The following is a 19,932-nucleotide window of genomic DNA, read 5'->3' as shown; positions in this document are numbered from 1 at the left end:
ACCCGACGCGACGAGGGAACTAGCGCTGGCCGTTTTCTCTCTGGCTGCCAGACGAATGAGCGCCATCTTGCTGCTTGTCCGCGATGCCCTCCTCAGGGTGAAGTTGCTCCTCCCTCTGCGGATGGTGTTCCTGGTGCCCGTGTGGATTACTCCATCGACACTGTGTTCGCCCGCTCCCACCAATAGCGTGTGTTGTTCACGGATCCTGCCTCGGCCCTCAAACACATCTCGTTTCGTTCCGTCTTCACCACCACCACATGTACTGGCTATTGCTCCATTGTCCTACCGCAGAAGCGTGGCTGATCGAGCTAGAATCGAGATGGAAACAGATTCCTCTCTCACAGTGTCGTTATCGTTTCGTTCCTATCCCCTGTTGCGCAAAAAATGAGTGTGACTCCCCCTTCCGATAGCGTGGCAAAGGAAAGGGCCATCCTTTCCCACCTGCTGCCACCTTTCTTGTCTTCATCCTACACATGTTTTATTTTATCTTCTCTCCTCCTCTCACACTTGCTCTTCATACCAAGGGGGACTTTATGCTGTTTCCAACTGTTGCCATCCGAGATCCCGAAACTGGATAACGGAGAACCATCACGACGTCACAGACCGCAGACTTGAGTGAGCCTTTGGCAAACGCCTTTTCTGCAATCCGCTTGGTAGAGGACACATAACGGGAGCTATAAGAGCCGAAACTTACACGTCGTCTTTACTCTTGTCTCGCTCCCCATATTCCCGGCTTGGCGCTTCAGACGACAAGCGCGGCGTTACTGGTTCGTATGATTTTCATATTCCATTATTTGGAAACATCAACAGCTAAAGCATGCTCACCCAGAAAAAAGAGGTGACTTGGGACCTGACGCAGGACCAAAACCTGTGGGACTGTAGATCCCGCTGGCCCAAGATCGGCGCCTGGTGTTCCGAATACATCACTTCGTCATATTCCCTCCGTTTCTGACACAAGGTGTTTCAAGAGCGACCTTTCGACTTTCTAGTCTACGGACTGTTCTAGGACCCATAAGCTCTTTTTTTCTTCTTTTCTGGAAACAACTAGTTATTTGCCAGTCATATTTACCCTTCGACTCCACATCATTCTTGTGACGGATTGCATCTGGAGGTGGCAACTTCAACCAAATAACATCAACCGGTACGGCCTCACGCCTGTGCAGTTGCCGGTAATGGCAAGGAGTCTGTTTAAACTAGCGAATTCCTTCTGCATGGTGCTGCTGTTGGCCATGGAGGCATCGGGCTCACTCTTAACGCTGGAAAATTTCGAGTCAATATCCACCATGTCATTACCCTTGGAATGCGCCTTCGCATACAACACACCACTGCGAGGTTGCTCCATGGAAGACTTTGGCGAAGGCAAAATGTGCTCGTCCACCTGCATAGACAACATTCTGGCAGTAGAGACGAAAATTCAGGACTCATGCGCTTTGGCCCGGACTGGGTCAAACTCATTGTTAGACCAGGCACAACAGGGAAGGCTCGTAATTACGATTTGCGGGAACAGGCAGTCACCCACAGCAGTGCGAGCCAGTTCCTCAATTAGCTTTCCACGGCCGGGGACCTTTTCCAGAATACCGTTCGATACGCCATCGCCAACTTCGCCTAGACCCACTACCAAGCCAAAGCCATCGTCAACCACGTCTGCTACACCTACACCGAGCCCAACTATGACATCGACTATGACGCCAACTACGACCTCGACTGCGTCCTCAACTACGTCCTCAACGAACGAAGATGATGGCGATGTGTCAACACCAACCCCTACCATAGGGTCAATAGCCACGACATCAAGGATACCGGTGGACAGCACAGGAGTACAAGTGACTACGACGAGTACTGCTACGTCTTCATCAAGCGACGAACGTCCCCCTCGACGTACACAGCCACCTGGAGGAGGTGGGAGCCCTTTTGACTTTGTACCGGGAACCGCGTCGCAAAAGTCCATCGATTTTCTCTCAAAGATGCTTGCGATACTCTCCTTTGCCCTAGCAATGTACGTGAATGTGAATTGATGAAGTTACGGATGAAAGCTGTGGATTATCGAGGGTGTCCATTGGAAAGAGAGCCATACTATAATGTGCACGGCGCTGGATACACCAATGGGGAGATTAATAGACGACTTTATACCCGGGTTACCTGGATGGTTGGAGTTGCGTATGCGAGTGTAGAAATAATGTATAAGATTGATGAATTGTTACGTGTATGAGATCTACGCAAATTAGGAAGACCCCGATGAAGCATTTGTGGCCTTGGCCTTTACAGGGTAGGATAGTATCAATTAAGGTTATGTAATCCTGGAGTAATTAATGTCAGTCAAAACGCCGCTGACGGACGTATTCGCCTCTGGTCCAGAGCCTCGCCGACATGGCGAGAATTGTTTTAAAAACAGTTATGTTGTTCTAAATCAGGCGCGGGGACACTGTAAGCTGATGCATTTCTCCGTGCCAATATGGATACTTTAAGAATACGTACTTTTAAGATGAGAAAAAGCAGGCGGGTAGATGGCATCAATTTAATACTGCAAAATCAGTTGCGCCCATCATATTGCTTTGCGAACGGAGAGGCCACGCGCAACTCGCGTCATCACCGACGTGATTCTGGCAAAATAACGCTAGCAGACATATTTGGTCTTCAACCACACCGATGCCCAAGACTCTCAGCTTCTCAAATTATCGATGCTTATATGTAGCTTCTTTCTATCCTATCAAATGAAGCATTGTGGATTCGCTCAGGTTCATTGTGTTTCAAGCCACAGCCATGTATAACATGCCGGGGGGCATCTTCACCGCCACACAATATGCAGGGATCACTGAGTGACCGAAACAAAGAAGAAGAAGCGGTTTGTCCCGAATTAGAAGGGAGCCGTCTACGGCACGCGTCCCATGCGCATTACCAAATGACTCGAGAGTCGCGCGTTTGTCCTGGTGTCATGAGATGCCGTTTCTCGACGCCCAACCGCGCGACATGTAAGCCGGACGATTACCATTGGGCGATGTCTGATTCTGCTGCTTCGTTCTGGGGAAACGGGCGGGCTGGTCAGATGCTTGATAGGTTCGGGTGTTTGGCAGGCAACAGCTGGTCCCTTTTCGTCTCTCTACATCTTGGCAGCTCTGCGTGGGGGAAGATAAGAGGCTGTTGATTGTGGAGTGACGCCGGCTGGCATGCATTTTCCTCGGCATGTCTGAGAGGAGTCTTGTCAAAATAGGTAGTATTTCCTCTGCTGAAGGTTTGGGCGGGAGCTTTCACAACAAGAAGCAGGGAGGCCCCTTGGAGCTCCTTGAAGTTGAGGCACCTTGATCCATTCTCTGGTATCGTTTGCTGAATCGGATATAGTACAAGTCTTGACTCACGTGGGCTGGAGACAGCGTTGCACTCTATCATGGCTCGCGTCCGGCACGTGGAAGACGGCTCGAAGACTCCATCTGTCGTACAGAGACAGGCCTGGGTTGGTTACCTGCTCGTGTCCAATCTCGCAGCAGGCGGGGGACTGTGGGCACAAATCACCGCTCACCGGGGGGGCGATTTTCTCCTTTCGGCTTGCAGCTTCCGCCTTGAATGGACAGTCTACAGGCAAATGCGAGTGCCACGAGTGGGGGATTTACGACAATGCTCATCACCGACTTGTTCATCGTGGGGGAGCGGGATCGAGCTGCAATTTGGCGGGAATACTCGGAGACTCAGTTTCAAGAGGGCGGGCGACAATGGTCGTCGGGCACGTTGGGGTTTTGTTATTAGGCCTCCAGGGATGCCACAGCTATCCAAAAGTAAAGTTAAGCATAAATCGTCGTGGGTTCCCAGATCAAGGACAGGCGCCGGTTGGCTGAGAGGCTGACCGGCCATAGTCCAGGACTCCAGCATCAGCCGCGGCGCCGGTGTGGTGACGCCACGACAGAGCGCGCAAGGGACAGTTCAAGGTGGCATTCAAGAGCTGAAACGACATCTCCGGCGGTCGGCTGCAAGGACACGCCGGTAGTTGTTCGTATTTGGCATTGTAGCCATTCAAGATGGAGGAATGACAGAGCGTGCTGTACCGTCCGTTCCGTGCCGGGATGCCGAGTTGTGATACCTTGCGAGGTCAAACCGGTCTGAAAGTGACACTTCGGCCTCGACTTGCAAATCAACTTTGTCCTTGGGCGTCTGGCTTGCCCTACTCGCGCCGTAATACATCGACGAGAGCACCATCCACGCTGCCACGGCACGCCTTGGCCATGTGTCTCCACTCGGTGGTCCCCCAATTGTTGCTCCATGCATCTCGTTGCCTCTCACAGAGTCACGGCCCATCCATGGTTAGCACCAACCGGCACCATATTAGTTTCTGGTGTTGGCCAGCCTCCAAACTCTTTTATCTGTCCACTCTGATTCGTGCCGTACAATTTTCATCCCGGATCTGATGGATCCAAAAGTCTTGGCTGGACCATTTTCTTGCAAGCACCAACTTTCTAAACGTCAAAGTGCGTGCATGCATAATAATTCGTAATCGCCAGCAGATTGGTTTTTTTTTTCTCGTCGTCCTTCTCCATATCCTGGTCTCTTTCAGTCCCAACTTTCCCTTCCCATTCACCACCGACGGATCAGGTGAGACGGTTACGCCTGAAGCCGTGGCTGCCCTTGCGTCACTTCGCAAAGAGCCGCACCACTCAGACAGCACTTGCGACCGGGAGACCATTTGAGACCCATTCCGATTCTCCGGGCTGAGACCCGCCCCGCTGGTTTGTCGACTTTGTTTTTGTTTCTGAGCTTTCTGTGGTCCATCGGCGGTCCCGTCCCCTGGCCTCGCCCATCTCGCCTGCAGAGTGACGACACATTTTTGCCTCTGACCTTCGAATCAAGCATCTGCTGCATCTGTCTCGACTCCGCGATACCCGTCCGTGCCAACTCGTTTGTTGCGACATCATTTTTGTCGTCTTAAACCGAAGACGACATCGCTTGCCAAGACCAATTAGAGTCTGCGCCGATTCATTTGTTGGGCAGAGTGAACGCCGTTTTCCTGTTTCCCATTTCGACAGAAGAGTCCCTCTGCATGTATCCTACCGTCGTCCTCTCCGGCTCGAGATCGATTGGCCGGCGCCGAGTCAACACTACCTCAGGGCCGACTCTGCCGGGAAAGCAACAGCAACCTTCCTTGCGCTTCACGCCAGGACCTTGGACGTGACTAGGTCTCCTAGGTTCAGGAATTTGAGGCCGAAAAGAACTCTTCCGAATCCCGACAAATACACCACCAATTCAGCCCGTCCTTGGTCGCGCAAACCACCACCAGGATGGCTTGGGAGCAACTTGATATCACCAAGCCGCACTTGGTGTATATCATTCTTGGTGGCTTTACATCGCTGTTCATGCTCTGCTCTTCCTTCATCAAAGAGCGCATGTATATTGGTGAAGCTACCGTTGCTACATTGTGCGGTGTCATCTTTGGACCTCACGTTGCCAATCTTATTGACCCCAATTCTTGGGGCAATACCGATATTGTCACCGTTGAATTCTCTCGTATTGTCCTCGTCGTTCAGTGTTTCGCCGTCGGTGTTGAACTTCCAAAATTTTACATGGAGAAGCACTGGAAATCCGTCATTTTCCTTCTAGTCCCGGTCATGACCGTAGGATGGCTTCTTACCAGCTTATTTGTATGGTGGATGATGCCGGGTCTGAACTGGCTTGACTCTCTCGTCGTTGCAGCATGCGTAACTGCTACTGACCCTGTTCTGGCCTCATCCGTTGTTGGTAAAGGCAAGTTTGCGAAACGGGTCCCGAAGCATTTGCGAGATCTTCTCTCTGCCGAGTCCGGGTGCAATGATGGCATGGCGTTCCCCTTCATCTACCTGTCTCTCTTTCTCATCCAATACAACAGAAATGCCGGAGATGTCAGTTTTCACTTTGTCGTCTATGTCGTCTTGTACGAGTGCATCTTTGGCGCTGTCTATGGCTTCCTTATTGGCTACATTGCTCGTCACGGCATCAAGTATGCCGAGTCCCACGATTTGATCGACCGCGAAAGCTTTCTTGTCTTCTACTTTGTCGTAGCCCTGTTCTGCGCTGGCTCGGGCAGTATTCTCGGCGTGGACGATCTCTTGGTTGGCTTTGCAGCCGGTGTCGGCTTCTCCAACGACGGATGGTTTGGCGAAAAGACGGAGGAGTCACATGTGTCCAACGTTATTGACTTGCTGCTCAACTTGACTTACTTTGTTTATTTCGGCACCATTATTCCCTGGGAACAGTACAACGACGGTGCATTCGGTATGGCAGCGTGGCGTCTCGTCGTTATTGCCATATTTGTTCTTCTTTTCCGCCGCATTCCCATTATGATGGCACTCAAACCATTCATTCCCGATGTTAAGAATTGGAGAGAGGCGCTCTTTGCAGGACATTTTGGCCCCATAGGCGTCGGCGCGATCTTTGTCGCCATTCTTGCACGAGCGGAATTGGAGCATGATGAGCCAGTGCCTTTGGGAGAATTGCCTCCACCAAGTGCACCTCATTTTGCTCTTATCTACCTTGTATGGCCTATTGTGACGTTTCTCGTCATCTCGTCCATTCTCATCCATGGGTCGTCAATAGCCGTCTTCACTCTAGGAAAGCGGATCAACACCTTGACGCTGACCATGTCATACACCGCGGCTCCAGATGATGGCCCTTCGTGGATGAACAGGTTGCCCAGAATATCATCGCAGTCTAGGTCCATGGCCAAGACCATGTCAGAGACCTCGCTTGATGATCTCAAAGATCCAGAGTTTCCACCCGGCACACTTGCTCCACCAACAGGATTCTTGCGCCGGCAGAGAGACGAGGAGGGACATAGTCGATCAGGCAGTCGTGCCTCCTCACTTGTATCCAGGAAACGAAAACACAAAAAGTGGGATGATGGAATTGGGCCTGGAGGACCGATCAGCCAGTCAGCCATCTTCCCTAACAGACCTTCGCAAACCGAGGCATCAGAGAAGGAGCCATCGTCGCCAACGCGGGAGACTACTGACTCTACCATGTTCTCCGACGAGCAACGTACTGAGAAGCAGGGTGAAACGGATGAGCACGGTGAATCTCCTCGTGATCACTCACCTCAAATTAATGTTTATGATGAAGGCAGCCATCTTGTGTTTGAGAACGAAGATGGCGACGTGATCGACATGCAGCCTACTCCGCAAGGGGAACAGGATCGAAATTCGAAGACGAAGAAAGAAGACCAACCTGCCAGTTCCAAACCAGAGGGTGAAGCATCGTCTGGCTGGCGACATGGAGGTTGGCGTCGTAAGATGAGCGAATATTACACGTCGGAACTGGAGAAGCGCAAGGACAAAGGCAAGAGCGATCGTCGACATGAGCCAGCCCGTGCCTACCAATTTGGCAACACCGTAAGTTCCCTGCGCCAATTCCATGCTTTGTGTGTGTGTTTGGTGGCGGCCACTGACCCTTTTGCTTTAGATTATTGTCGAGGATGAAGACGGTGAGGTCGTCAAGACCTACGAGCTGCCTTCGTCCAAGCCTGACGGGCAGGAGAGCGATCTGATTGGTGCAAGCCTCAAGTATCTTGGCCTGGGTGCTCGCGCCCGTCCAAGCGAAAAAAATACTGCTGCTGCTGCGGAAGAAGGCCAGGCAGGCGTCGAATCATCAAACAAGCCGCAATTCAAACCTGGCTGGGCTGGCTTTGGTCAACGTGGTGACGGGGTTAGGCGCAAAAGCGTCGCCCAACAACAGCAGGATGACGACGACGATAAGAAAATCAGATTCACCATTGGCGGTGTTGGTAGACGCATGACCAAGGAGGACTTTATCAGAGAAGTTCAGAAGCTAGACGCCGGTACTCGCAACGAAGTTATCGACCAATCTACCGCCTCAAACGCCCTCAAGTCCATTGCCAGACAAGACGCACCTGTGAAACCCAAGATTGCTCAGTCACAGCGTCCGGTTCCAGTAATTCGGGAACATGACAGCGAGAGTGGCAGTGGCAGTGGCAGTGGCAGCAGCAACGGGGAAAGCAGCCGTGCTGCAGAAAAACGTTCCGTATCCATGTCACCGACTCGAAAGCAACCCCAAGTCACCGAGCCTCCTCGCGGTCGACGCGACCATCCATCCGAGGAACAAGGCGAGACCAGTGTTGAGCGCAGACGCCGGCTGGCAGTCCTTACCCGTCAGGCTGAAGACGACGACAAGGGAAATGACGATACTGGCGAAACACCTGCAGAAAGACGCCGACGCCAGGCGGCCTTGGGAATGGGTGGCCCCGCGGCTGAGGAAGACAGCGACTCTGAGGACGAAGGAACGGAGAGAGTCCCCCCCGCGAGGAAAGGCATTCGATTCGCAGAGCCCCAGAGAAAGGCTACGTGAGTCGTGTTGCGAAGAGGGTATAGATTTGTTTCCATGTTTTCATTTCACAAGAATATTTTCGCCGTCCTTGTTTCACGGTCAGGTTGCATCATGCGGCGGTAGAAGTGTGAGATTATGAGGATGGTTAGGCATACATGGTGGATGCATACGCGTTGCATAGCGAATTTATACGAGGCATTTATAATTATATCAGTACATGTATATTTACGCGCGGGGTCAAATTGAGCCATCATCCTGTAGTACAATGCACTTGCTTCAATCGCTGAATGACTTGAGCCAGTGACTTGCTGCGTACCTAGGTACGTACCATCGATTGATTCTTTGTAGTACCCCTAGGTCTGCGAACCTCTGTTCCAATCACCAGACCCCAAAGAGGCTATATAGCCTCAAGTATCCCTGCAGTCGTTGGCAAGTGAGGACGGTTTTCCAAGACCCAGCTCTTCACCGTCTGCTCCATAACTCAATAGTAATAGTGGTATCACAGCTGGCAGCTACATCCCATGTATTCAATGTTGGCAACGAGTACAAGCAGTCGCCAATGTCCCTCCCCCTTCTTGAATTCAACAAGACCATTCTTGAAAAAGTTCGCAATTTGGCCAAGTCTTCTCATCAAATCATCGAGCACAACATCACGAGGAGGCCCTTGCCGTCTTTCACATGGGCTTGCTTTCTCAATATCTCGGTAAACGGGTCCAGTTGTTTTGTCGCCTTGGCACAGCTTTGTGCTCATGTGCCTCACGTCTCGCGCAACATGCCAAACACCCCAACAGGACAGGGCCAGTCCATGAGTTCCACAATCTCATATATTCATGACACGACACAAAACGCATCTACGTTGTAACTTACCAACCCGGAGCCGAGATGTGTATGTACTTCTGAACAACATCAAGTCACGTGATGAGCAAGAGCTGAGAGCCTACCTCCTCTGGCCGCTGCACGATCCTTGCCGAGATGGACTTTTTGTGCATGCATCTCAGGGGACACTAAATGCCCCTTCATACGCCATGAGTTAAAACGCAGCTATTTACCGTACTAGCTCCACGGCCACTTTGTTTCATTGCCACGAGCTTACAGTGAGATTCGTCCTGGCCATCATCATTGCACATGGCAAATAGTTTTGGTCCCGCCTGGTCTCAGCCGGAATGGACTCCAATGCCCAGCAAGACTCGCCGCTCTCAACTACATCCAACATTGTCGGCATTTTGACCTTTGTCGTTGCCATTTCAGCAGCAATATACGCGCGTCTCAACTATCTCCGCAACAGCGATGAAGAATACTTCCGAGTCAAGACCTCGCTGTCGTGGTACAAAACTGAGTCTACGTGGCTCAGCGACCTTTTGAGAACATTGGGGGTCCAGTACGCACATGACGGTGGTGCTCATAGCCGCCAAAGGGAATATCAGATGTACACCTTTGTCATGGAGGATCTGATTAACCTAGAGCAACGGCTATTGGACCTTGTGACAGAAGTCGAGTCCAAGGCCAGCACACCGCGAGGACCAGGCAATCGAGATGATCGGTGGACACTAGTGCCGAGCTGGCAGCGAAGCACCCCCTCTGTCGGCATGGCCTGGATGTCGGTGCGGACCAAGGCGCTGGAGCTCCTGCGGCAGCGGGAGGCATTGACTGCAAGAGTGCAGTTTCTTCAGATGAGCATGATTTCGTCTCGTCTGAGTGACCTGGAGGCGAGGACGAAGTGGGGAGAATTCAAGGCAGATGAGAATTCAAGAAAGATGGATGGAGTAGTCGAAAGTCGGAAGGGCGAGTACAACCGTCTGGAAACCCTAGTGCAACAACTTCTCGTCCATGGTCGGGATGCTGTCCGGTTGGATAGCCCTGAATCTGACCACGAATCCGTACGCAGGAAACCGCCGTGTATCTGTAGTAGCACTAGATGACGAAAATTGGCAAATGTCAGCCTAAATCATCTCTTCCGGTCCGGCGTTCTCTATTTAATTTCGTAGCCTCCTTGCTTGAGGAAGACTGCAGCAAGCAGCAGACTGAGGCAGCCCCAGACGAGGTCCAATTCCACCACAGCCCAGAGCCACAAACATCCCAGCGGCGGTGCTTGCTTCATGGTAGCCAAATACCCATAGGTGTTGGAAATATAAATGAGATAGCATCCTGACGCAACGCCCATTATGAAGAAGATTGATTGTCTTAGCGGCCGCTGATATCGGCCCGGCAGCCCTGGCAGCAAGACAGCATCGGATTCGAATGGGTGGAGGAAATAAAATAAAAATAGAAAAACTGGGCAACAAAAAAAAAAGGTTAGTTAATTCTGTCAAAATCGATGCAGGTGCTTCATGAGGAAATCAAGGGCAAATCGTACCTAGCCAGGCACGGCCTGTTCTTGTGCAGACATGCGCCCAGCTAATCTCCTGGCCATACTGATGCTGCACCAGCACGTCAAAGGTGAAGTGAAGCATAGCAATGGTAGCGGTCCATAAAGCAGCTTCGAGGGCTCGCTCTGCACCGGGAGATAAGGTAGGAACTTCGCCGTCGTCATCATCACCGTCTGCGATGCTTTGCTTTCTCCTTTCCTTTGCCATCTCCTTCTCCCGCTGTTGGACCTGCTGAAATAAATTCTGCTCGTGGGCAAAGTCGAGTAGAGTCTTCTCTGTTGGCCCAGACCGATCAGGCTGGCGAAGCTTGACGTGGGCATTGCCAGCTCGCTCCTTGCGTGTTTTGACCATGGTGAATCGTGATGATGATGTCTGTTCCCAGAGGCAGCAGAACTTAATCGGTCGACAGTTGTTGATCTGGACAAGGGATGGGTGGTTGGCACAATTGGCCAATCAAGTGTGGAAGCGCGCACTGTGGGAGGGACTTTGGAGTAGTAATTGAAGTTGTGTCTCGTGACGACGTAGTTGCACGATGCTGAGCAAGACTCAAGATTGAACTTGTGGTGCCTGGGAGATTGGCGGCACTGACATCAGCGGACTGTACAGATGGCACCGCCAATCAGCAGCGCCGGACCGGCACCATCGGACAAACGACCTCGAGAAACGACCACAGTAAAGTCAATACTTGACCGTTGAAGGGGTACATGTACATGCCAACGGTGGTACGTATTACGCTGCACCAGCCCGAATGCGCCTGCCAGGGGGAAGAGCAGTACTTGAGTACGGAGTACGGAGTAGACAGCGATAGAAATACCCACGTTGGTTCATGCAAGAAATTGGTACTTTATGTACTCCGTACCTGATGGAGCTGATGGAGCTTTCTGATCCTTTGTACCATGACTGACTGTGTGTATTCTGCATGTATTGTATGTACGTGGCTATCAGCCTTTCCTTTCCCCTTTCTCCAAGTACTCTCTCCGTGCTTTGTACAATGTCTTGGGCTTGGCCACGGCGATCCATTGGACCCCTGGCGGTTGTTGGTCCCGTGCTAAGAATTCCCCGGACAAGCTCCTAATCAGAAAGCGGCTAGCACGCAGAATCATGATTGATGTCTGGTCTGGTCCAATTTGACGGTTGTTGGAGCTGGACCTTGGACCGGACCTTGCTCAACCAGCCAGGGGCTGAGCAGCCGCCTGGACTCACGAGAGAAAAAAGAGGACAGGGTCCGGAATGGCCAAGTTGACCAAAGTCGCAAGGTGGCATTTTACATTGTACAGAGTACGTCTGCCCACTCTCACTCTATCGCGTGCTCCCTTGTTGTTGTGGCCGTACCCGGCTCCTCGACATCGACTGCATTCTCGAGTGCCATTGAAGCAAGACAAGCAAGACAAGCAAGCTCCCAAGCTCCCAAGCTCCCAACATTAAAGCTCCTTTCCCTGCACGTCGCAAACGTGGCGGCAGCCTTTGCGCCCCTCCGCGCTTCCGCGCTGTCAAGTTTCAACTGCTCAACCGTCTCGTCGTCTTCGACCCTCTCTGAACGCAGCCCGTCCGGACCCCCTCAACAAATCACCACCAACCCTCTGCCGCCGGGATGGACCGTACCCTCGGTCTTCTGGCGACCCTGGTGGTGGTGATTCCTGTTTTGTACATGTACACCGTCAGCGTCGTGCAGTCGCGCTTCCCGGCCGTGCGGAACAAGCGCATTTGCTTGCTCATTGCCCACCCCGACGATGAGGCCATGTTCTTTGCTCCGACCGTCCTGGCCTTGACCCGGCCCGAGACTGGAAACCACGTCAAGATTCTGTGTTTGAGCACCGGTACGAACAGCCTCCATGCCCTCGTGGGAGCCAATGGCGCAAGCAAGCACTAACGCAACTCCTTTTTTAATTGTATTTGCAGGCAACGCGGACGGCCTTGGAGAGACTAGAAAGAAGGAACTCGTAAAGAGTGGTATGCACCTGGGTTTGAGGGACGAGGATGATGTCTTCGTAGTGGACAACCCGTATGTTTTCCATCATGATCACGCCCATGGTACCCTCGGAATGACCTCCATCGGCTAACAGCTCGTCTTGTCGCTCTAGCGCCGACTTTCCCGACTCCATGACTGCGAAATGGGACGAATCCCGAATCGCGACTCTGCTGTGCAGCGCCTTTGCGCCGCAGCTCGGCCGCCAGCGAGCCGACGACTCGGCCAAGCCAACCGCCAACATTGACGTGCTCATCACCTTTGACGGCAGCGGCGTGTCGTCGCACCCAAACCACATTTCCCTGTTCCACGGCGCCCGCGCCTTCGTGGGCGCCCTGATGCGCGGCAAGTCTGGCTGGGCCTGCCCGGTCGACCTCTACACGCTCCGCTCCGTCAACATTCTGCGAAAGTACTCGGCGTTCCTCGACGTCTTTGCGACCATGGCCTCGTGGGCGGTTGGTGTGCGGCACGAGGACAAGGCGCACCCGGGCGGCCTCGTCTTTATGAACCAGCTCGTCGGCGAGGGCGGGCTGCCGACGGCATGGGGCGCCATGACGCAGGCGCACAGGAGCCAGATGGTTTGGTTTAGGTACTTTTATATCGCATTCAGCAGATATATGCTGATTAATGATTTGAAACTGGAAAAGATCAAGAGCAGGTGACTGGAGACGGCCAATGATAATTTACGCACACGGGATGGGAAGAGAGAGCGGGTTGCTTTGGACGGAGCAGAGCAGTCATGCATATCTATGGGCGTTTGGAGGTAGGGAAATGAGCCATCGCGGCGTCGCATCATCTTTATCGACACCGGCGCATCAGACTGTCCAGGTCGGATTTATATACTATTTAACATGTAGCAATGAAATGAATGCACGTTATACCATCGTGTCGTGGTGGATGATTCGACGGTCTGGTCCCCAGGTCACCCCGACATTATACATCCCGAGTACGGAGTACCTCTTGCATTACATGTCGCTTCCTGTCCAATAGGTCTATTCATTGTCAAAGTCCCGCAAAATCGGTCAAAAGGAATAGCGTCAGAATGGACAAGCTGGCCGTCTGAATTCTCAGACTCATGAGACATGCCCGTATCCTCCTCACCCACAGACAAGACCGCACACAGCGCTCCCCGGAAATACAACCCAACACGCTCACGTCCAGAATATGCCGTCCATGCATGAAAAACGCAACAATCCAATGTTCCCAGCCAGCCAGGAGTGTGCAGCGTCGCCGCGAGTCCCAACAGTTCCAAAAGAACAAAAACAAAAGGTGGCGCTATTCACGGCCTATAGACTTGCATGCCACCCCGCGAACAATTTATATAAAACTTGACTCGACGCGTCAAGTACAAACCCCCCCGCGCAACAACACCACGGCGCTTGCCGCGCCAAAACGCTACCATGTTCGCCAGCGACCTCACGTACATCCAGACGCGGCGCGCGCAATCCCCCCCGCGCAAGACGCCCACGCTTGAGCTGCGAGACATGACGCGGCGGCGGGGGACGAACCAGGCGCCAAGGGCCGCCGACGTGCAGACACACGATACAACAGCCAGGGGTGACCAGAGCCCGGTGATGCACGCACCCCAGCCATGTGTCCCGTTGTGAATTTCGCAGCGAGGCCCGAATCGCGCCAGGTTCTGGTCAAGCGACAGATAGGCCCCCAGCCGGCAGCACCTCATACATATGCACAGCGTCGCCAAGACCGGCCAGGCGTGTCTCCCAACAAAGAAAGACGAGCACCGCAAGCAAACACCCATCACACATATCAGTGACGACGGCCTACAAAACACAAACACTTACAGAGACGAGTATCCCGAACAGGGCAGCACGTCAGGGTAGCAACACTCCCGGAGAAAGCCAGCGTAAAGGGGCCACGCCAAGTATAATTCCGCCGCATACCGTGCTCTTGCGAAATCTCCAAAGTCGCTATACACACTCGACATTGTCGAAACCATCTTCATATCAAGTCGTCATACAAATATCCCAAGGTATACCCATCCAAATGACGAAAATAAGACAAGAAAAAAAAAATACCGCTAGCCATGCAGACACCACTCCTCAAAGAAAAGAAGAAGAAGAAAAAATACATCCGCCCGTCTCAAAAGTACACACTCCTCTTCTTCTCCACCTTGTTCCGCCTGTCCTCGTCAGATCTATGGAAGAGCCCGCTGACGCTTCCCCCAAACGGACCCGAATGCTTCCTCCTGCCACCGGCATTCGACGATTCCGGCTGCGGCGGAGGTCCCACGCTATTGGGACGCGGGGGCATGGGCGGTTGTCCCGAGCCCAGACCGCCCGAGGCGTAGTACTGATTTTGACCGGGCCGTGGAGGAAGCGCTGGCGAAGAGCCGGGCGGTCCTCCAGTGGGGGGTGCCGGGACGCCGTATTGTTTGCGCAGACGCTCCGTCTCCTTTTCGACCTCGGCCTCGCGTCTGCGACGTTCCTTTTCCTCTTGTTCCAGCATCTTTCGGATCCTCTTCTGCTCCTCCTCGTCTCGTTTCTCGCGCTCTCGTGCCTGGCGCTTTTCCTCCGCCACCATGGCTTGCAGACGTCTCGTCTCGGCGTCGACACTTGATTGCAGGGCCGGAGGGCCTGCTCCTGGAACAGCGGGGGAGACTCCGGGGCCCAGAGCCCCAGACGCCATGGGCATCTGTTGCGGCGGCGACGCCGATGGCCTCGACGTCTTTGGAGCAGATGGCCCCGGTCCGCCTGTCGTGTTGAACGGGTCCTGCCGCGGGACGAGATACAGGTCGCGGATGACTTCGGCGCTCAGTATCAGGGCCACTTCGAGGCCTTTGCGGTCCTCGACCTCGACACGAGCCATGTTGGGTTCGTAAATCGTCACGGCGCTCTCATTCTTTCCTGCCTGGAACATGGCAATCGTGATGTCGGGCTCCTTGCTCTTCTTCCCGCCCACACTTCTCCCAGACATGTAACACGTCATGTCTTTGCTCAGACGGCCGTCCTTTTTCCACCGAAACACCACCTTGGGGGCCAGCTCCGGAATGGCAGGCGTGGTATCCCTATCGATCTGGCTCGAGCTGGGCACCTTGAAGCTCCGCTCGGGGACCTCAAGGTCCCACGTGTTGGACTTGCTCCAGCTGCCATGGTTTCGCTTGACGGCGATGCTCTGGTCCGGATTATACAGCAGCACGTTGAAAGCCTCCGGCGTCATGGGGAACGGCGTCGAAACGCCATTCTGGGCCCGTAGCTCGGCAGCCGACAGACTCGGCTGGGTCCATTCGGGCTTGAGCAGGACTTCGGCGTATATCACAGAGGGGTGGTTCACGTCGAGCAGGCCGAGGGCGTACTGGTTCCGGGACTCGGACGGCAGCGGTCGCTTCAGCAGGTATTCGGGCGAGGGCTCGGATCCGTTGTGTGTGAAGTAAAGCAGGGTGTTCTGGGGGTTGTCGGAGGATTGCCGGAGTCGAAACGTGGGGAGGTTATCGTCGAGCATTTTTGTCGCGAAGCTTGCGGCGGCGTGCCCGTCAACGTCTCTGCCTGGTCCGAGGGAAATGAGGCCGTGCAGTGCAGTGCGTGGTATGCGTTTTATGGTTGTAGTTTGTAGGGGCGTCGTTGCCGTCAAGCGCTAGGTTACGAAATATTCAAGAGAGAGAAAAAGACCAAGCTCACCAAGATGCCGAGAGGGAAAAGAGAGACGACTCTCGCCGCTAAAGATGGAAACAAGAGCACAACTGCGTTGCAGGATGGACAGGGATGTTGAGAGCATGTTCGACTCCGGACACTGACGCGCAGCCGCCCGCGCACGTCAACTGCTCACCAGTGACCCGCAGCAGGATCCATCATTGATGGTGGGGTTCTGTCAGCGCATGTACATACATACTATCGTAAAGCAGGAAAAGGTACCAGTTGACGGGCCACTCCGTACAGCCAATGTAGAAAAAAGATTGATACATTAAGTAGTACGTCATTTGCTCTGGGCTGCGCCACCAGCGACTCCGACTCCCAGCGCCTTGGCCAGAGCGTCCGTCGTCGCATTCCGAGGCTGTGCCATGACGACCCTTCCTCACGGCATTGACCCTCCAGCCTCGCTGTCCAGACGCACCCGGGGCACGGCATGAACTCGAGACCGACAGCATCGTCTTACTCTGACGAATCCATCACACGTGGCAGTCGGGGCTGAGGGCCCTCCTTTGTGCTTTATGTGGCGAGGCCAGCGGCCCGTGCCTCACCACATGTCTTTTTTTATTTTTATTTTTGCAATTCCCCAGGCAGTATCCTGGGATTTCTGTTTCTTGCCCGAGCCTTTTGCCATGCTTGTACTGCCGGCTATACTTCTGCTGCTCGCCGCGCAAAAGGGTCACGAGGAGCACCGCCGACATGTCACGCCGTGTCCTTGGCCATGTTGTCGTGGCACGCGACCAGGAAGCGTCGGCCATCTGCTGGGCTCGGCAGGGCCACGAGCGACTTTGAATAATGGTTGACATGTTCTTTCTATCTTTTCTAAACGTGTAATGTCCTAAAAGTGCTCTCATCACGCTCCGCTGCTGTGTATAAGTCTTCGTGCGAGTGTCATTAAAACGCTGTATCCGCTCCCGTAGTGCCCTAAAACGCCATTGTATTCAAACCAACCTTGGCCACACCATGAAGATGAAAAAAAAAAAAAGACCATCTCGTGTCTTGTGACTGATAAGAACCTATCCGCTAAAGAGTATTCCATCCCATGGGCCAGAACTGCACACAGCCATGGCCAGCGCAATTCCGCCGTCCCCGGTTAAACCCTCTGCCGCCGTCGAAGACGATCCCAACGTAGGCGTATGTAGCTCCTCTCCGCGGCCGGCGCATCTTCGGTCTGAGGTGCTGCTGCCGTCGTCGCCTGGCCGTCCGTCTGGCCGCCTTGATGCTGCTGCGCTTCATCACGGGTCTGTCGTTGGGCCTGCTCTCGCTGCTGTCTCCTCCTTTCCCGCCGTTGCTGCCTGCCTCTCCCGAAACACGGAACCCAGCAGCAGACCGCGCCGCCCAGAATGATGCCGATGGCAACGCCCATAAGAAAGCCGCGAACAATCTTCTCGCCGTTCGACCCGCTAGTGACGAGCTGCAAGATCCTGTCGCCGACATTGAAGTCGCCGAACCCGTTTGGCGTTGATCCCCAAGACGTCATCGTCGGCAGCGTGTACGTGGTCGAGGGCCACGTTGTAGGCACGCCCCCCGACGAGGTTGGCGTCGGCGTCGTCGATGGCGTGGTCGCAACCGACGCGGTGCCGCTGGTGACGTTTGTGCTCGTCATGGTTGCTGATTCCTCGCCCTTCTCTCTCCTTCGTCTTCTTCTTCCTGTTCTTCTTTTTCTCCTGCCTTCTCGGCCCCGCTCTCCGATTCTTGTAGATGTCTCTCGTCTGATAGTGATGCGTATATGTCAGTGGGTGGTGTATAACGCCCTGGCAACTAAGGCCAGGGGCAAAACTTGTCTACGTGAAAAAAAAAAAACTGTTAAACAATTTGCCTATCCGGTCATGAGTGACGGTAATCGCAGGCAGGCGGAACGGGGTTCGATGACGACGGGTCCAACGTCGCCGCACTCATGCCGTTGGTTTTGAGCGGTTGCGCAAAAAGTCAAATGCTGGGCGTTCCTGTGTCCCGGGCGCAATTCAGAAGACAGACGCTGGTCGGTGGAAGGTGAATGGAGGAGGCAGGTCGTGTGTCCCTCCCCTTCCCCCATGGGACAATCTGGAGACGGAATCTCTTTTCCCAGACCACGGCTGTCAGTTCCGGAAGGTGGATGGATGGATGTGTTGGGCAGAGAGCGGTTATGACCATTGACCGCCCGCCTCGGATGCGCGTATCAGAGGGCTTTGGCGACGACTGTGCTTGCGGGCGATGCGAAGCCTCCTCCTTGGCAGCGCCAATGACCTCGACGCGAGAAAAGAGGGTTGCAGATGGACGGCGGCGGCTTGGCCATCGACCCTCGTCGTACCAGTTAACCGTGAACCTCTAACCTCTCCCTCGTAGCCGTCGTGCAGGCTCGGGAATAACCCGCATCAATCCAAGGATAAATGGGCCGGAAGAATTTGATGCCCAGATCCGAGTTGAGGAGGCCCGAGTTTGGTGCGGCCAGGGGGATGAATGAATGAATGATGGCCTGGGGTCTGCCCGCTGTCGACAGCCGTGCGACTGTCCAGACTCCAGACACTCGACCGGTCCGCCCAGGTGCAAAGTTAAAGTTAGAATGCGCCCACCGTCGATAGACTACCGGCCGGACTGCAGTCAATCAACGATCAATCAATGGCATCCGTCTCGCCCCGCCGCCTCCATTCAATGTTGACGGAAACTACTAGTAGTACTAGTACCAGACTAGCTGTGAATACCGGCCCAGCGTGGTCCACGGGTGCCATGGCAAAACGCCGAAAAGTCCGCTTCATCCAGATGTCCTCTTGTCCCATATCCATACACTGTCGACTTCAAATGCGTCCATCACGTCAAGTACCATCGAGATCCTGTTCTGGGTGTGAGGGTCACGTCGGGCTGCTTCCCATTAGTCGGGACATGGGGCCATCCATCTCACTGCGCCATGATGGCAAGGCAGGCGTCTGGTGTTTTATTGGAGGCTCCCGCTTAATGCTGCAGGTGGGTTTTTCGCATGGACGTCTCCTGGGACGTCTGGAGTCGTGACTCTCGACACTCCAAATCATCTCTACATGCAATGGCGTGCATTCAATCGACGCACATGGCATTCCCTGTAGTCCATAATGTAGAAGAGCCAAGGCCACACGCGAGCCCCGTCATCAACATCAACTTTTCCATTCAGGTATTAGTCCAATGTCATTGTACGTCCTTGTCCTTTTCAGCCGTAGACACTGCCGCATCCTCTATCCAACTTGTCATTCCGTTACTTCCCACGTGTATTATGTTACCAGGCAACTTCTTTCATCGGAATGGTAAAGTGTATTCAAAAAGAGAACAAAAAAAACCCAATTTCTGCCGCAGACGTCATACATCATATACTATTCAACTTTGCCCAGCCCAAACGCCTTTCCTTTGTCCCATCCAATCAAGATAACCAATCACTTAATTTTCTTGTCAACATGACAGAGAGGTGTGGAGTGAGGGTCAATCAATGCCAGAGCTGCTATGCAAGGTATGTTCGCGTAAACAACAAGTGCAAAAAAAAAAAAAAGAAGAAGAAGAAGACGAGTAGAAAAATGCCATGGGGTGCACGGGTGGTATGAGGAGTAGTATGGTGTGCCAGAAGTAATGGCTGAGGTTAGCGTCAAGTAGGTTGGAGTAGGCTTCAGAGGGGTTTGGCATCTCGAGGCGCAAAAGCCACACCATGTAAGTCAAAATGTGC

At 53.5% G+C, this 19,932-nt stretch overlaps 7 protein-coding genes across 7 annotated transcripts; 3 read left to right on the top strand and 4 right to left on the bottom strand.

Annotated features, from left to right (window-relative positions):
- Window positions 1-1,120: 1,120 nt before the first annotated feature.
- On the bottom strand, window positions 1,121-1,948 carry MAA_02460 (uncharacterized protein; the record flags this gene model as incomplete). The annotated part of the gene is made up of 2 exons (XM_007820458.1): window positions 1,121-1,378; window positions 1,520-1,948. The coding sequence occupies 2 exons, from the start codon at window positions 1,946-1,948 to the stop codon at window positions 1,121-1,123; spliced, it is 687 nt and encodes a 228-aa protein (XP_007818649.1).
- A 3,313-nt stretch (window positions 1,949-5,261) lies between these two features.
- On the top strand, window positions 5,262-8,316 carry MAA_02461 (Cation/H+ exchanger; the record flags this gene model as incomplete). The annotated part of the gene is made up of 2 exons (XM_007820459.1): window positions 5,262-7,343; window positions 7,414-8,316. 2 exons carry the CDS (start codon window positions 5,262-5,264, stop codon window positions 8,314-8,316), a joined length of 2,985 nt encoding a protein of 994 aa, XP_007818650.1.
- Window positions 8,317-9,458: 1,142 nt separating this feature from the next.
- On the top strand, window positions 9,459-10,214 carry MAA_02462 (uncharacterized protein; the record flags this gene model as incomplete). The annotated part of the gene is made up of 1 exon (XM_007820460.1): window positions 9,459-10,214. The coding sequence occupies one exon, from the start codon at window positions 9,459-9,461 to the stop codon at window positions 10,212-10,214; it is 756 nt and encodes a 251-aa protein (XP_007818651.1).
- A 50-nt stretch (window positions 10,215-10,264) lies between these two features.
- MAA_02463 (deacetylase-like protein) lies at window positions 10,265-11,012 on the bottom strand (the record flags this gene model as incomplete). Its single annotated transcript, XM_007820461.2, has 2 exons — window positions 10,265-10,506; window positions 10,649-11,012. The coding sequence occupies 2 exons, from the start codon at window positions 11,010-11,012 to the stop codon at window positions 10,265-10,267; spliced, it is 606 nt and encodes a 201-aa protein (XP_007818652.2).
- A 1,240-nt stretch (window positions 11,013-12,252) lies between these two features.
- On the top strand, window positions 12,253-13,289 carry MAA_02464 (N-acetylglucosaminyl phosphatidylinositol deacetylase; the record flags this gene model as incomplete). The annotated part of the gene is made up of 3 exons (XM_007820462.2): window positions 12,253-12,478; window positions 12,561-12,663; window positions 12,743-13,289. 3 exons carry the CDS (start codon window positions 12,253-12,255, stop codon window positions 13,287-13,289), a joined length of 876 nt encoding a protein of 291 aa, XP_007818653.2.
- Window positions 13,290-14,727: 1,438 nt separating this feature from the next.
- On the bottom strand, window positions 14,728-16,086 carry MAA_02465 (uncharacterized protein; the record flags this gene model as incomplete). Its single annotated transcript, XM_007820463.1, has 1 exon — window positions 14,728-16,086. One exon carries the CDS (start codon window positions 16,084-16,086, stop codon window positions 14,728-14,730), a length of 1,359 nt encoding a protein of 452 aa, XP_007818654.1.
- Window positions 16,087-17,364: 1,278 nt separating this feature from the next.
- Window positions 17,365-17,877, bottom strand: MAA_02466 (uncharacterized protein; the record flags this gene model as incomplete). The annotated part of the gene is made up of 1 exon (XM_007820464.1): window positions 17,365-17,877. One exon carries the CDS (start codon window positions 17,875-17,877, stop codon window positions 17,365-17,367), a length of 513 nt encoding a protein of 170 aa, XP_007818655.1.
- Between the last annotated feature and the right edge of the window lie 2,055 nt (window positions 17,878-19,932).

The sequence above is a fragment of the Metarhizium robertsii genome (genome assembly GCF_000187425.2).
Source record: "Metarhizium robertsii ARSEF 23 chromosome Unknown MAA_Scf_1, whole genome shotgun sequence".
Lineage (NCBI taxonomy): Eukaryota > Fungi > Ascomycota > Sordariomycetes > Hypocreales > Clavicipitaceae > Metarhizium > Metarhizium robertsii.
Note: the sequence above shows the minus strand (reverse complement) of the source record. Positions and strands in the feature narration are given on the sequence as shown.